At 34.6% G+C, this 13509-nt stretch overlaps 1 protein-coding gene across 1 annotated transcript in view; it reads right to left on the bottom strand.

Moving 5' to 3' along the window:
* LOC116887867 (interleukin-1 receptor accessory protein-like 1) overlaps positions 1-13244 on the bottom strand; it is a 433006-nt gene extending 419762 nt beyond the window's left edge. The window contains exons 1-2 of the mRNA XM_032889362.1: positions 13232-13244; positions 11235-11514 (exon numbers count right to left, since the gene is read on the bottom strand). Coding sequence (XP_032745253.1) covers positions 11235-11514; positions 13232-13244 — 293 coding nt within the window. The remainder of the gene's footprint in view (positions 1-11234; positions 11515-13231) is intronic.
* Between the last annotated feature and the right edge of the window lie 265 nt (positions 13245-13509).

Genomic DNA, 13509 nt, shown 5'->3' with positions numbered 1-13509 from the left:
GTGTATGTGTATGTGTATGTGTATGTGTATGTGTATGTGTATGTGTATGTGTATGTGTATGTGCATGTGTTGTTGTTGTTGTTATTGTTGTGTGTGTTTTGGAGAATACCATGTTATGTATTTCGTTGTTAGAGGACAACTTTTGTGTGTTGGTTTCCTCCTTCTCCTGTGGTTCCCAGTGATCTAAGTCAGGTTCCCAGTCATGGATGAAGAGCTTTTTACTCTCTGAGCCATCAGTGAGTAATAAAGAAAAAACTCAGCAATTTCCTTTTTGGTAGATGTTTTCAAAAATTAAGAAAATATTATTAAGACAAATGTGCAGCTACCAATAAAGTTTTGCTACCTTACAATTCTTATGGCCAACACATGTTTGCACTTTAATAATTTCCTACGTTGGTTAGGAGGCTAGCTTATCATCCATGAATTACTGAGATAGACCTTCAGAACTGCAATGGATAAATAAGTGAATGAATATATTAATTAAATTAAATTTCTTCATAATTATTATTTATGTGATATTAAAGCTTTCCAATGATATTTATTAAATATAATAAAATTTTATTAATGGCAAGCCTAATAAGTATATATTAATGTTGAACTTAAAAAATGAGTGTGTTCTCTATAGTAAATCATAACTTAATAGCTTTTTCGCTCTCATAGTACATTGAAATATTAGGCAAAGCATTTCTAATATCAGTGTCTTAAGAACGTATCCTCGTATCAGTCCAGCAGAATTGATTTCATGTTCCCAGTTAAAAAGCAGGCTATGATGCTGAAAATATGAATTTCTTGGAAGGTAAAAGTTTATAAATGAAATAAGCAATTCACATCCATTTTAGGTTTTATTCCTAGCAACTGGATATATTCTCTGAGAGAAAAAAGCCAGTAGAAAAATAGTAATTTGGATAATTATTGCCTTGTTCCAAAATAATTCAATCTGTTCAAAAATACTTCATGTTTGTAGGAAGAAAGCTAAACTTAGTGGCTGTTTTAGGTTGATCTATCACTTTTGTATCATCTCCAAATATTATCAAAGTTATGCAACCAGAAAATCTCATTAAAGCCTATTATGACATGTGAGATTGTCTCATCAAAAAGTTGTGGAAGAATGCCTGATTTACAGTTCTGCAGTTTCAATATATCATCCACTAAAGACTTGAAATCTCTCATTAAAGACCTTTCACTTATATTGCCCCCCCTTTCTTTTTTACAAAGATCTAGAATATGTGGTTTCACTGCTTTTTTATAATCAATGAAATGAGGATTATGTGTTATTTTCTTCATGAGTAATTATTAAAATCATAAAGTAATATAAATTAGTCTATAGTAGTGTTTTCAACAAGGTATATTTTAGAACTTTAATTTCATCCATTACTTTATTTTAAAAATATGTCTTCAGTGTATCTTGTTGAAAAACACTTCAAATAGATTCTCAAGGCTAATTGTTAACATATTTTGGATACATCACGTTTTCTATCACCAATAGAAGATAGTTAAGAAGATCCATGTGACAAACTGAAAAAGCTAGACTAAAAATATTTAAGTTTTTTTTATTTTATTCATTATGACTTCCATATCAAAGTGGAATGCAATTTGTCATGGAGATACTTTTCTCTGGTTGTGGTATCTATATAATACATTGGGTTCTACTTTAATGCCTGAATATTTCATAGCATTTTAAGTATTACAAATTATAACCGAACAAATAGATTTGTAGATTAAAAATACTCCCCCATATCCTTCATTTTTTTGGAAATCAAGGAGGTAGAATAAAGAGCTGCTGAGAAACATTTCTATTAAGCAGAATAGCCCTTATCAAGGAACAAGTAACATGCCCCAATTGGAATATGTAATTGCAATTGGCAGTGACCATTCAGTACCTCCCATCATAGCCATTTATTTCAAGTAGAACTATTTATTTTAGTTATACTATGCTCTGTAACCATTACTGGCAGAGAATATGAGAGCAAGATAACGTCTTCTTAGTTTGATTTAGAATTAAGAGGAGCTTCCTCTGAACAATTGTATTTGAAATAAGTGTAGAAAAAGTCATTTACATCAAGAACTGGCATAGAATATGTAACCATAACTTTTTGAACTTACTTCAATACCATAATATGACTTGGGAAATAGTCTAAGGACTAGTATGAGTGTCTTTAGAAGACAAGTATTTCTAGTTCATTGCTATTTCATAGACATTGAAAACGTTCAAAATCTTATTGAATGTAAGCCGTTGTGTAGGGTTCTTTCAAGTTAGCTTTATACATGGCTCAAGTAGCATCAATAAGCATAAAATAAGCAAATGTTATACATGGTAACACATCTTGGCCTGTCATGTGAAATATAAGATTATTCTGTTGAAAAAAGCACCTGAAGACAAAAGAAAAAAAGGTGCTAAATATTTGTATAATTGGAGTCTCTGCCACAAGTAACTATTGCCGGAAGCCCACTAAGGTGAGATCAGTCTATATTGCAAATAGTGTTAATGTACAATATGTTTTGTTTTAAATTATTATGTTGTGGACTGTCTTCAACTCACAACTTGTCACTGGACTGATTATCTTTGAGCAATTTTGGACAGATAAGGAAAAGAACAAACATAAATTAGATTCACTTCAGGAAATAAGTATGTATCATTTGAGTAGACAACAAAAATTTAATATCAGGAAATTAAGTAAAGGGGAAAATTCATGCATTATTCTGCAGAGACCAAGCTGTGTGGGAAAAATACTGCATTTCCACATCACTGAAGATGCGCTTTCCATTTTCCAGACATTCCTTACATGGTTTGCTCATGTTACACCCAGGAATTTCAGTTGTCAGAAGGGAAATATATATTATTATAAACTATGTTTTTTATATCTACAACAAGTTATTACATGCATATTTTCTCTTTTGCAAACAACTCGAATGGATAAAAGTTTAAAAATCTTTGTATTTTTAGCATTAACATGTTATTATTACAAAATTGTTAGATATTTGTTTTATATGAATGAATGAATAAATGAATTTCTCTAAGTACTTTTTGATAGATATTTAATATGTAGAATCAATGCTAAATGAGAATCATTTGATCTCCAAATAGAAACTCAAGACAATGAAAAAGAGCTAGATGTTGTAAAGAGTCCATTATGATGACTGAGAAAAATCGTGTTTTTAGAAATTGTTAGCAATTGAAATCAAATTACAAATATATTTTACTAATATTCCAGAGAAAAGAAATACTTAGATACCAAATACTAAAGTATTTATTTTTTATACTAAGGTATTTATAGTAGTTGCATATTTCAAATGACAGAATGCTGATGAAGGAAATCAAAGAAAAATACCTAAATATATGGAAAGTGCTACTACATTAATAAATCCTGGAGTTCACCTCCTTAAGATAGGAGATCGTCTCAAATAAATTAATAGGTTTCACACAATTGTCATAGAATTAGGTAGGGTTAATTTTTTATTGCATAAGTTATTTATTCAGTTTACAACCAGTTTGCAGCTTCCCCTCCCTCCTCTCCTTCCATATCCTGCTTTCATCTCACCTCCTTCCAGCCTACCCTTCCTCTCTTCCTCTCCAGAAAAGGTTTGATCTCTTATGGAGATCAATTGGCCCAGGCATATCAAGCCAGAGCAAGACTAGGTGCATCCTCTTTCACTAAGGCTAGACAGGGTCGCCTAGTTAGGGGCAAAGTAGTCAAAGACAGCCAATAGCATTAAGTTTTGTAGACATGAATATTCTAAACTGATCATGGAAAATAGTAAGCCATAAAATAGTTAAAACAGCTATAGTGACCTTGCAGCATATTTTCAGGGAATGGTTTTGAAAAGAAGAAAGTAGCAGGACTCACTATGTTAGAATTTTAAGTCTATCATATAATTGCTCATGTCAAATCCCTGTAGTATAAGCTCACATTGTACCTAAAATTGGCTTAAAATGAATCAAAGTCTTAAATGCAATTTGTGTAACAATAAAATGTTTGTATTCATTATTTTAAATAATCAAGAAACATATATATATATATATGTATATATTTATGTATGTAAATGCAAAGCTTCTATTTCACCTGAAAAGTATTATCCATACGTAGAAAGCTTTATAACAAGCATCATTGAAACTAAGAACTTTGTTTTTCAGAAGACATCAAAATTATAAACATTGAAGCTGTGTTATGGCAGAAAGTATTTTCAAATCATATATCTATAAACAAACTAGAATCTAGACATGCAAAGACTTTTCATAGCCCAGTGAGGAAGATATATTCAATTGAATTATAAAATAATAAACAAGTGCATGAATATAAAATTTGCTGAAGAAGATAGAGATGGTGAATTAGGATATAAAGATGCTAGCCATCTTTAACTATTAGACAAATGAAAATTAAAGTCATAATAAGATGTCTCAAGAAGTCATTGGAAATGGCTTTAATGACAAAATACTTCAATTAAATGGTGAACTCTATCACCTGTACTGCCAGCAGGAACATGATAAAGTTACATTGTCAGCCTAATGTGATGGTTTGAATGAGGAATGGCCCCCAGAGGCTCAGCTCATATATTTAAATGTTACAGGGAGTGGCGCTGTTTGAGAAAGACTCGGAGATGTGGTTTTGTTGAGGGAGATGTAAAAGGGGCTGGGCCTTGACTTTTTAAAAGTTCAGCTTAGGCCCAGGCTCTTCTCTCTTTCTCCAACTTGCAGATAATATGTAAATCTTAGCTATCCCTTTAGCACTATGCCTGGCTGTCTGTCACCATAATCCCCACCATGATGAATGTGGAGTAACCCTATGAAAATGCAAGCCTCAATGTAATGCTTTTTTTTTAATAAGTTGTCTTTTATAAGTTGTCTCTTGACAGAAGTAGAAAAGGAACCAAGATAAGTAGTTGGAGAGCTTTCTTTCTTTCTTTCTTTCTTTCTTTCTTTCTTTCTTTCTTTCTTTCTTTCTTTCTTTTCTTTTGGCTGTACTGGCCAAATGAAGATGCTATTTATTTAGTGAGGTGGAAAACTTACGAAGTTTTTGGCCTGCAACTAGGTATTTCTAACAGGAAGTTGATACCTAGTTTATAACATAACATTCATATGTACTCTTAGATATTCATGCCATAAAAAGGTAAGACTAATTTTCATTTCAAAATTTGTTGGTGCCTTTTGTTTGTTTTATTTGAGTTTGTTTGTTAATTTGTGATAGGGTTTTCTCATAAAAACCAGGCTGACCACTAAATATATATAATCCCCATTAAGCTAAGATTGTAGGAGTGGTTAATTACTGCAGGGAGAATTTTAGCTTTAACAGCTTCATATTGGAAAAAGAGCAGGTGACATTCAGTGAACTAATAAAGACTGAGATGTATGCATACTAAGGAACACTATTCAGAAATAAAAATAAATGCAACAATTTGGATGAAATTCAAACTAGTGTTTCAGAGTGAAATATTCAACTCAAAGTGGTTATATACTACTATTTTGTGGCTTCTGTATTGGGCAAAATATTACAGAGAGGGGAGGGGATTATGAAAGAATAGGAGAGTCCCTTCATGGCATTATTCTCATTATGATATTGAATCATAGTTTTGAAAAATATCACCATTGAACAAACAGTGGCAATGGCTCCACCATATCCTGTATTTTATTTCTACTCATGAATTATAATTTTATAATGAATTTAGGAATTACATATTAAATAAAAGGGATGCATGGACAATATGCCACCATTTGGGGCATTGGACATCCCTATATAAGAAACTGCTAATTGAATACAACTCTTTGAAATGAAGAATTACAATGAGGTCAGGAATCCATGGAAGTTTGTATTCTCTTATAAAAAATACTTATTTCTATACACAGTAATGATAGAAACAAACTGTTACTCTCATTCTTTTTATGTATAGCAGTAAAATAAAAAAGATAAGGGAAAACTGAGTAAGAAGTACTTTCTTTGGTTAAAGAAACCATGAAGTGTTATTCTTTCAAAAGTGCATACTAAATCAAAACGGAAGGAGACTTTTGTTCATTATCCTAATAGTAATCCATACGTGCTCTGTGACACAAAACTTCACTGCTCATATTTGGGTATAGGTATGAATTAGCTGTACATAAAGGCTTGTCAAACTATGCCATTGGTAAGTTGATACTGTGGACATATGAGAAAACTTCAACCTTTTGTTAAAATCTAATCCTTTGAAACTGCTAAAATTCTTTGCCAGTGGATTATTCAGAAACTAATGGTGACAGTTTGTGGCCTGTCTGAGAGCTAACAATGTGCCAAAATGTCAGAGATTAAACTAACAGCCCTTAGACTCATACTCATCAACAGCAAGCCATGTTGTTTTAAATGCTTTTTATAAAGATTTTGAGTACCTTTCTCCAAATTGGAAAAGGGAGCTATATCATCATAAGCTGCAAATCAATTGCATGCTTGAATTTCAATGGGAAAAGTTACCATTTCTTCATTTTGTCACTTTCTCCAGAATGCTGTTTGACACATTAAACTTTAAGCTTTTTGCCTTTCAGCTTCACCTTCCATTAAAATGTAGACATAGGAACAGATGGCAAATGTCATCATTTTGGAAAATTGTCAACTTTTCATTCATCCTTGCAACTCTAAATTCAGGGATCTCTTTAATGCAATTTCTCAGAGGACTGGATCAGAGGTTATATTTAAACATACAAAGAATTGCAGGTCAATGCTTTTAAAATTCAAATTACTAATGTGTCACACTATTCTAACACAACAACAGATAATAAAAATGAGTGTTTGAATATAGATATCCAGATGAATGAAGACCCCACATTTATGTTTTTTATACAGTCACCTTATGTTTTTACATGACACATAGAAAATATGAAATTAAGTGATAGTCTAGTATGAACAGGTAGTTTAAACAATACTCCTTACCTATACTAGTATGACAATTATTTATCAATAGATACAGAAAACCTTTATTCCTGGTAAAAATGAAGTCTCAATATAAAAGGTTCCCTAGAACCTAAGAAAACAAGTAAGATACATTTGTTCTTTAGAAAGGTGTTAAATTTTTCTGATATTACTTTCTGAATTAAAACATATATTCACCTGTATTTTTCATAGTAAGTCCAGGTTCTAATGCCCATACTTGTGTTTTTGAAAGTATTTTTTTTTATTTTGTCCATTTAACTCTTACATAATTTTGAGGCATTTTTAACACACTACCTTGACCATGACCGTGGTCTAGCATAAGCCAGAGTATAGTACAGAGGGGATTTGTAGGACACGGGAATGATTACCGCTAATAAAAATTTCAGAAGTAGAAATTTAATTGGAGAAAAATACTAAGTAATTTTCGGACTTTTTCAAACTTCAGAGAAGACTGCTTTAGAGTTTTCATTCAGTAGCAAAGCACTGACATTCAGAAAAGTGAGATAAAAAGATTCAAACATATCGTTCTTATAGACAGCTTTGTAAGGGCATCTACTGTCTTTCAAGTAGGCTCTGACTCACAATCCATGAAGGGATATACATGCTTAAACTGAGATTTTTAAACCTTTTTTTAAAAAAGTATTCATTTAATTTATTTAAATTTCAAATGTTGTCCCCCTTCTTGGTGTTCCCTCCTAAAACCCCTCCACTCTATCACACCCCTATTTGCCTCTAAGAGGGTGCTCTCCTCACCCACCCACTTGCTCCGGTCTTACCCCTCTGACTTCCACTGTAGCTTGGGCAACAAGCCTCCATAAGACTAAGCTCCTCCCCAACCGCTGATGCCAGATAAAACAGTCCTCTGCTATATATGTAGCAATAGCCATGGAGCTCTGAGCTCACTGGGAGCTCTGAAGGGGTCCTGTCAGTTGATATTGTTGTTCTTCCTATGGGGTTGCCATCCCCTTCAGTTTCTTCATTCTTTCCCCTAATTCCTCCATTGGGGTCCCTGGGCCCTGTCCAAAGCCTGGCTATGAGTATCTGCATCTGTCTTAGTCAGGTGTTGGCAGAGCCTCTCAGAGTTATACCAGGTTCCCATCTGCAAGCACTTCTTGGCATCAACAATAGTGTCAGAGTTTGGTGTCTGCAGATGGGATGGATCCCAAGGTGGGGGCAGTCTCTGGATGGCCTTTCCTTCAGTCTCTGCTCCATTTTTTCTCCTTGAGTGTCCTTTCGACAGGAACAATTTGGGTTAAAGATTTTGAGATTGGTGGATGGCTCCGTTCCTAAACTGGGTGCAATATCTATCTACTGCAGAGGATCACTTCAGATTCTATATCCTTGATGTTCAGTATTTCAGCTAATATCATTACACCCAGAACCTTCCTTCACTCTTTCTTCTGTGATTATTTTGTTCCCCCTTTTAATTGGAATTGAAGAATCCATACTTTGGACTTCCTTCTTGTTGGCTTCATGTAGTCTATGAGTTATATCCTCAGTATTCTGAGGTTTGGGGCTAATATCCACTTATCCGTGAGTACAAACCATGTATGTCCTTTTGGGTCTGGATCACCTCACTCAGGATGATATTTTATAATTCTATCCATTTGCCTGCAAACTTTGTGAAGTTGGTTTTAATAGCTGAGTCCATTGTGAAATTTACCTTATTTTCTGTATCCATTCTTCAATTGTGCGACATCAGGTACTGGCTATTATAAATAAGGCTGCTATGAACATCATGAAGCACATGTCTTTGTTCTATGTTGGAGCTATTTTTTGGGTATACGCACAGTAGCGGAATACCTGGGTCTTCAGGTAGAACTATCTTCAATTTTCTGAGGAACCACCAGATTAATTCTCAAAGTGATTGAACCAACTTGTAATCCCACCAGAAATTGAGGAGTCTTCTGATTTCTCCACATCCTTACCAACATCTGATATTGCCTGAGTTTCTAATCTTATCCATTCTGATTGATATAAGGTGGAAACACAAGGTCATCTTGATTTGCATTTCCCTGATGACTAAGAATGTTGAACATTTCTTTATGTTTTTCTCTGCCATTCAATATTTTTCAGTTGAGAATTCTTTGTTTAGCTCTGTACCCAATTTTTAATAGGGCTATATGTTTCTCTGGAGTCTAACTTAAGTTCTTTGATATTTGATATTAACCCTACACCCCGTTCTTTAAGTTGGGTTATTTGAATTTTTTGGACTCTAACATCTTGAGTTCTTTATATATTCTGGATATTAGCCCTCTGTGGATGTCGGGTTAATGAAGATCTTTGACCAATCTGTAGGTTGATCTCAGAGACTTGAGCAATCGGTATTCTGTTCAGTATTTTTTTCCTGTGCCAATGTGTTTGAGGCTATTTCACACTTTCTCTTCTATTAGATTCAGGGTATCTATTTTTATGTGGAGGTCCTTGATCCACAGATAAAGTAAATACTCTCATAACCCTTAGGTAAATAGAAAGAGTCATTAAACGTCTCTCAAACAAACAAACAAACAAACAAAAAAGCCAAATGGATTTAGTGCAGAATTCTATCAGACCTTCAAAGAAGACCTAATACCAATACTTCTTAAATTATTCCATGAAATATACACAGAAGGAAAACTATCTAATTTGTTCTATAAAGCCACAGTTATGCTGATATCTAAACCACAAAAGAACCAACAAGGAAAGAGAACTTCAGAGCAATTTTCCTTATGAATCTTGATGCAAAAATACTGAATAAAATTTTCAAGAACCAAATCTAAGAACACATCAAATAAACATATAACCCTATTAAAAATAAATATGATGATTCACCAAGATCAAGTAGAATTCATCCCAGGAATGCAGGGATGGTTCAATATATGGAAATCCATCCTCATAATCCATTATATAAACTAACTCAAGGAAGAAAAACCATATGATCATCTCATTAGATGCTGAAAAAGCCTTTGACATAATATAACACCCTTTCATGTTAAAGGACTTGTAAAGTTCAGGAAAAGCAATATACAGCAAACCAACAGTCAATATCAATTAAATGGAGAGAAACTTGAAGCAATCCCATTAAAATCAGGGAGAAGACAAGGCTGCCCACTTTCTCCCCTATTTATTCAATATACAACTCAATGTTCTATCGAGGCAATTAGACAAAAGGAATTCAAAGTTATATAAATTGGAAAAAGTAAAATTGTCACTATGAATAATATAGTATACATAAGTGACCCACAAAATTCTACCAGAGAACTTCTACACCTGATAAACTACTTCAGCAATGTGGCTAGATATAAAATTAACTTTAAAAAATCACTAGTCTTCCTCTATTCAGAGGATAAACAGGCTGAGAAAGAAATTAGGAAAACACAATGGTCACAAATAATATAAAATAACTTGGTTTGACGCTAACCAAGCAAGTGAAAGATCTGTATGACAAGAACTTCAAATCTCTGAAGAAAGAAATTGAAGAACATCTCAGAAGATGGAAAGGTCTCCCGTGCTCATGGATCAATAGGATTAACATAGTAAAAAAATGGTGGCATTATCAAAAGCAATCTACACAGATTTTAACTGTTAATGTGTTAAGTGGATACTGCTTTGATGCATTATTAAGTAATCTGGGAATTTTTCATTCTAGTCTGAAAGAGATGTATAGATATGCAATTAATTCCCTTAGGAGTGATAACAAACACTTGCCATTAACTTTCATCTTTGCCCAAGGAGATTTGGGATTATTTTTTATTATTGGAAATTTTCATTAACAAAAACGTTCTATAACAGAACCCTTATATTCCTAATATAGCAGGAATACTCTTCTTCCTGTGTATTCTCAAATGCTGCACACATACACACACACACACACATACACACACAAACACACAAACACACGCACACACACGTGCACACACATGTGCAGACACACACAGCATTACCAAAATCATCTTTGCAAATGTGCATAAAGCAGAGGTGTCTCTGCTCTGTCTGTCTGTGAAGGGCACTAACAAAATGTTACAGCCCATTTAACAATAAACTATGCATCTTTCCTGCAAGACCTTGCCTACATTTTATTTGCAACATTTTATCTTCTCTATAAATTTTATTTCATAGTCTTTAGTAATTTCTGGCAACAGAAGTAGATACCAGATGGTATCTCTTTTTTCCATAAGCTTGAAATAATGTCTCAATATAAATTGCAATCCCAATTTTTATGATTTACATTCTAAAATTTAATACATGGCAACATATGCAAATATTGAGACAATACATGTAGTTGACTGTGACAGCAGGAATCTTTAAGAATTAAAAATACTATGTAGTTTCATCAAGTCAATAATAATTTAATTAAAAGAGTACCTGATGACACAGGCATAAAGCCCACTGTCCTGTAGTAATGTTGGTCTGAACCAAATGGAGTCTTCCTCTTTGCTCATTCTACTTCCATCAAATGCAATGGGTTCTTCAAAATCTCCTGGACCAGAGCTTTTATACCACATTAGGCTGAGTCCAGCACTTTGGGCGAGAGAGTAGTTTGTTCTGATATAACCGTAAAAGAGCGCGCACTTGATTCTAACAGGCTCTCCCACCAATACTTGGTACTTCTTGATATCAACAGACCAATCAGTGCATCCATCAGCTGCAGTAAGAGAGGAGAGAGAAGAAAATCATTAGAGAAAAGAATTAATAATACACTAATTCGTTCATTCATTCATTCACTTAAATGTTTACAGATCATATGTATAGAGTCAGATTTATTTTAGACACAGAATATACAGTGATGAATAACACAGAGATTTGTCCTCGAAAGTAGTTTACTCTGCTGCCAACATTTTATTTGTTTAGTTTTAGTTTGTATCCCTAAGGCCATTATTTATTTATTATTACTCAGTTGTAATATACTATTTAGCTTTCTCAGTAAAAATAAATCCTGGCCTTCAAAATATTTTCCAGTTGTTTGGGACCCACATAAAGACCAAGCTACACATCTGCTTTATATGTGGCAAGCACGATGGGGGAAATAGGCGAAGTCTAGAATGTGTATGCTCTTTGGTTGGTGGTTAGGTCTCTTAGAGCCCAAAGGGTCCAGGCTAGTTGACTCTATTAGTCTTCTTGTGGAATTATTATCCTTTTCTGGGCCTCCAGACTTTCCCTCAAATCTTCTATAAGAGTTCCCAAGCTCTGTGCAATGTTTGGCTGTGGCTGTCTGTATCTGTCTGAGTCAGCTACTGAGTGGAGCCTCTCAGAGAACAGCCATGTCTGCAGGTATAACAGAGTAACATTAGCAGTGTCAGGGATTGGTGCTTGCCCATGGTAGTTGAACCAGTTATTTTTATCTAATTGGATATTTTATTTATTTACATTTCAAATATTATCCCCTTTCCCAGTTTCCCCTCTGCAAACCTCCTATCACATTCCCCCTTCCCTTGCTTCTATGAGGGTGCTCTCCTACCGGCATACCCACTCGTGCCTCACCACCCTAGCATTCCTGTACATTGGGGTATCACTCCTTCACAGAACCAAGGGCCCCCCCTCTCCAATTGATGCTAGATAAGGCCCCTTCAACTCCTTCAGTCCTTCCCTTAACTCTTCCACTGGGGTCTCTATGATCAGTACTATGGTTGGCTTAGAGCACCCACATCAGTATCGGTCAGGATCTGGCTGAGCCTCTCAGGAGACAACTATATCAGGCTCCTATCTGCAAGCACTTCTTAGCATCTGTCATCGTGTCTGGGTTTGGTGTCTGTATATGGGATAGATCCATGGATAGGATAGTTTCTGGGCTGGTTATTGCTTAGCAATTCTCTCAGTCTATGCTCCATTCCCCAATTATGCATTTCTTGTGGACAGGATAAATTTGGGTTGAGTATGTTTTGGGTGGGTTGGTGTCCTTATCATTCAACTGGGGTTGCTGCCTAGCTACAGGAAGTGACCTTTTCAGGTTCCATATTCCCAATGCTGGGAACCACAGCTAAGGTCATCCACATTGATTCTTTGGATACCTCCCCTATCCCAGGTCTTTGGCACAAGTTGAGATGCCTTCCCACCCTCCACCACGCCATCCCCACCAGTTCCAGATTTCCATTCATTCTCATGGCCATCTGGCCTGGAGGGGTGCCCAGGAGGAGGAAAAGTGGTCAGGATGTAAAGTTAATTTAAAAAAGGAAAATTTTAAAAGGAGGAAATTTAATTTTCCAGCAATGATAAAAATGAAAATAAAATATATGTGCATTTGTTTGTTTTTATTTTTATGTGCATATATATATATATATATATATATATATATTTCTTTTTTTCTGCTGTATTGAGGCATTGTCAGGAGAGGGGGTTGGAGAGAATTTGCACTTATCCCTTACTTGCTTCTCCCATGTTTACTTGGTGGATTTTTGCAGCATACAAGGCTTCCCCAGGACTCCTAAAGTGAATGGTACCTAGCAACTTGGTAATAAAAAAAAGCAGCTACTCTTCAGGTGTGACATCTTCTAATGAATATTTCCCCTGAGTACTTTAGAATTTTTCTGGCAACCCCAGTGGGCAATTGTATTGTCATCAATTTCTGTTAATGCAGAAACTCTGTGACTTCTAACATTCAGTTAAGCATGGCAATACTTCTCAATAATGCTTGTATCACTGC

Source organism: Rattus rattus, chromosome X (genome assembly GCF_011064425.1).
Source record: "Rattus rattus isolate New Zealand chromosome X, Rrattus_CSIRO_v1, whole genome shotgun sequence".
NCBI classification, from domain to species: Eukaryota; Metazoa; Chordata; class Mammalia; order Rodentia; family Muridae; genus Rattus; species Rattus rattus.
Note: the sequence above shows the minus strand (reverse complement) of the source record. Positions and strands in the feature narration are given on the sequence as shown.